Source organism: Chaetura pelagica, unplaced genomic scaffold (genome assembly GCF_000747805.2).
Source record: "Chaetura pelagica isolate M959 unplaced genomic scaffold, ChaPel_1.0 scaffold191, whole genome shotgun sequence".
Classification (NCBI taxonomy): Eukaryota; Metazoa; Chordata; class Aves; order Apodiformes; family Apodidae; genus Chaetura; species Chaetura pelagica.
Genome location: NW_009952440.1, coordinates 1,784,465 through 1,785,813, shown reverse-complemented (window position 1 = coordinate 1,785,813; position 1,349 = coordinate 1,784,465). Strand labels below are relative to the sequence as shown.

The following is a 1,349-nucleotide window of genomic DNA, read 5'->3' as shown; positions in this document are numbered from 1 at the left end:
TTTCCAATCCGAGATTTTATTGACTGTGTTGGGAAATTGTCCTAAATTTATGATCTTGGTCTCTCCTTCTTGCCCTTGTACAAAGCCAGCAGAGAGACATTGGCTACTTTGACAACCTTGAAGCGAACTCCAGGGATGTCACCAACAGCATGACCCTTCCGACCGAAACCAGCCACCAGGACTTCATCGTTCTCCTGCAAGGGAACACCAGGTGGTTACAAAGTTGTGAGCATTAAACCTCCACAAACGCTGAAATGGGCAACATTAGCAAGTCCAGGGTGTGGCTCAAGTTTAAAGAAAAGGTAGGAACAGGGCAGGTGATTGACACACATTAACAAGGACCCTTATCCCCTTCAGGGTCTGGAGAAATGAAACATGAGCAGAGATGTCCTTCAGGTTGCAGCAGCACTGCTGGGAAACTGGCTGTGAGAAGGGAAAATTAAAAAAAGTACAAAAACATCTTATAATTTTCATCTGCCTCTGGCACTGAAGCTTTGAGACACATGTGCTGCACAATGACATGAATCCTAGTCTCACCATCCATTAAATCCATCAACAATGTGTTTCTTTACTTTGCTACCCAACTTTCTATCATCTGTTTTTGAAAGTTACCTCAATGAAGTTCAGGCAGCCATCGTTGGGAACGAAAGCTGTTATTTTCTTGCCGTTCTTAATCAGCTGGACTCTGACACATTTCCTGATAGCAGAGTTGGGCTGTTTAGCTTCCACTCCTCTAAAATGAGATCACATGGAAAAATAATCAAAAGTCAGTCTGATGAACTAGCAGGTATCACTACAAATCACTGCATTACTTTGCACTAAGTGCACACTGCATCTGAAGTTCTAAACAAAAAGCTGAGTGATCTTTACAGAGCTACTCGATACATAAGAGCCCAGTTCCTCGGCTGAGTAAAAACTGAAAATTAATCCCCTACAGACACATATCAATTCAGTAAATAAGAATGGGGAGGAGGAAAAAAACCCCACAACCCCCCCTCCCCCCCCAAAAAAAGAACAAGAAAAACATCCTGGAGCGCTGGCAGTGTTCCAGTAAAGCTTATAAATACGGAAAGAAAAACCCCACATACTTAAAAAAGCCAGAAGTAGGCGGAATCTTCGACAAAAAGATGCACACACAAAATCCAACTGCCTTCAACCCTACACCGAGTGAAGTTACACTTTTATTCTTTTCCTTCAAAAGAAGCACTTATTCTAACCCACCTGCGTGGGGAAAGCAAACCACGTTTTCTACCCACCCTACAGCAACGTTACAGGCGGCAAACCCCTGTCATTTAAGAAAACAAACCCGCTCAGCGCTGCCTCCTTCTTGAGGCCTCTCTCAAAGGCCT

General features: G+C 43.6%; 1 protein-coding gene across 1 annotated transcript in view; it reads right to left on the bottom strand.

Moving 5' to 3' along the window:
- The window catches only part of RPS23 (ribosomal protein S23), a 4,825-nt gene continuing 3,476 nt past the window's right edge, over positions 1–1,349 (bottom strand). Inside the window, exons 2-4 of the mRNA XM_010008405.1 lie at positions 1,307–1,347; positions 613–733; positions 1–194 (exon numbers count right to left, since the gene is read on the bottom strand). Coding sequence (XP_010006707.1) covers positions 48–194; positions 613–733; positions 1,307–1,347 — 309 coding nt within the window. The 3' untranslated portion in view covers positions 1–47. The remainder of the gene's footprint in view (positions 195–612; positions 734–1,306; positions 1,348–1,349) is intronic.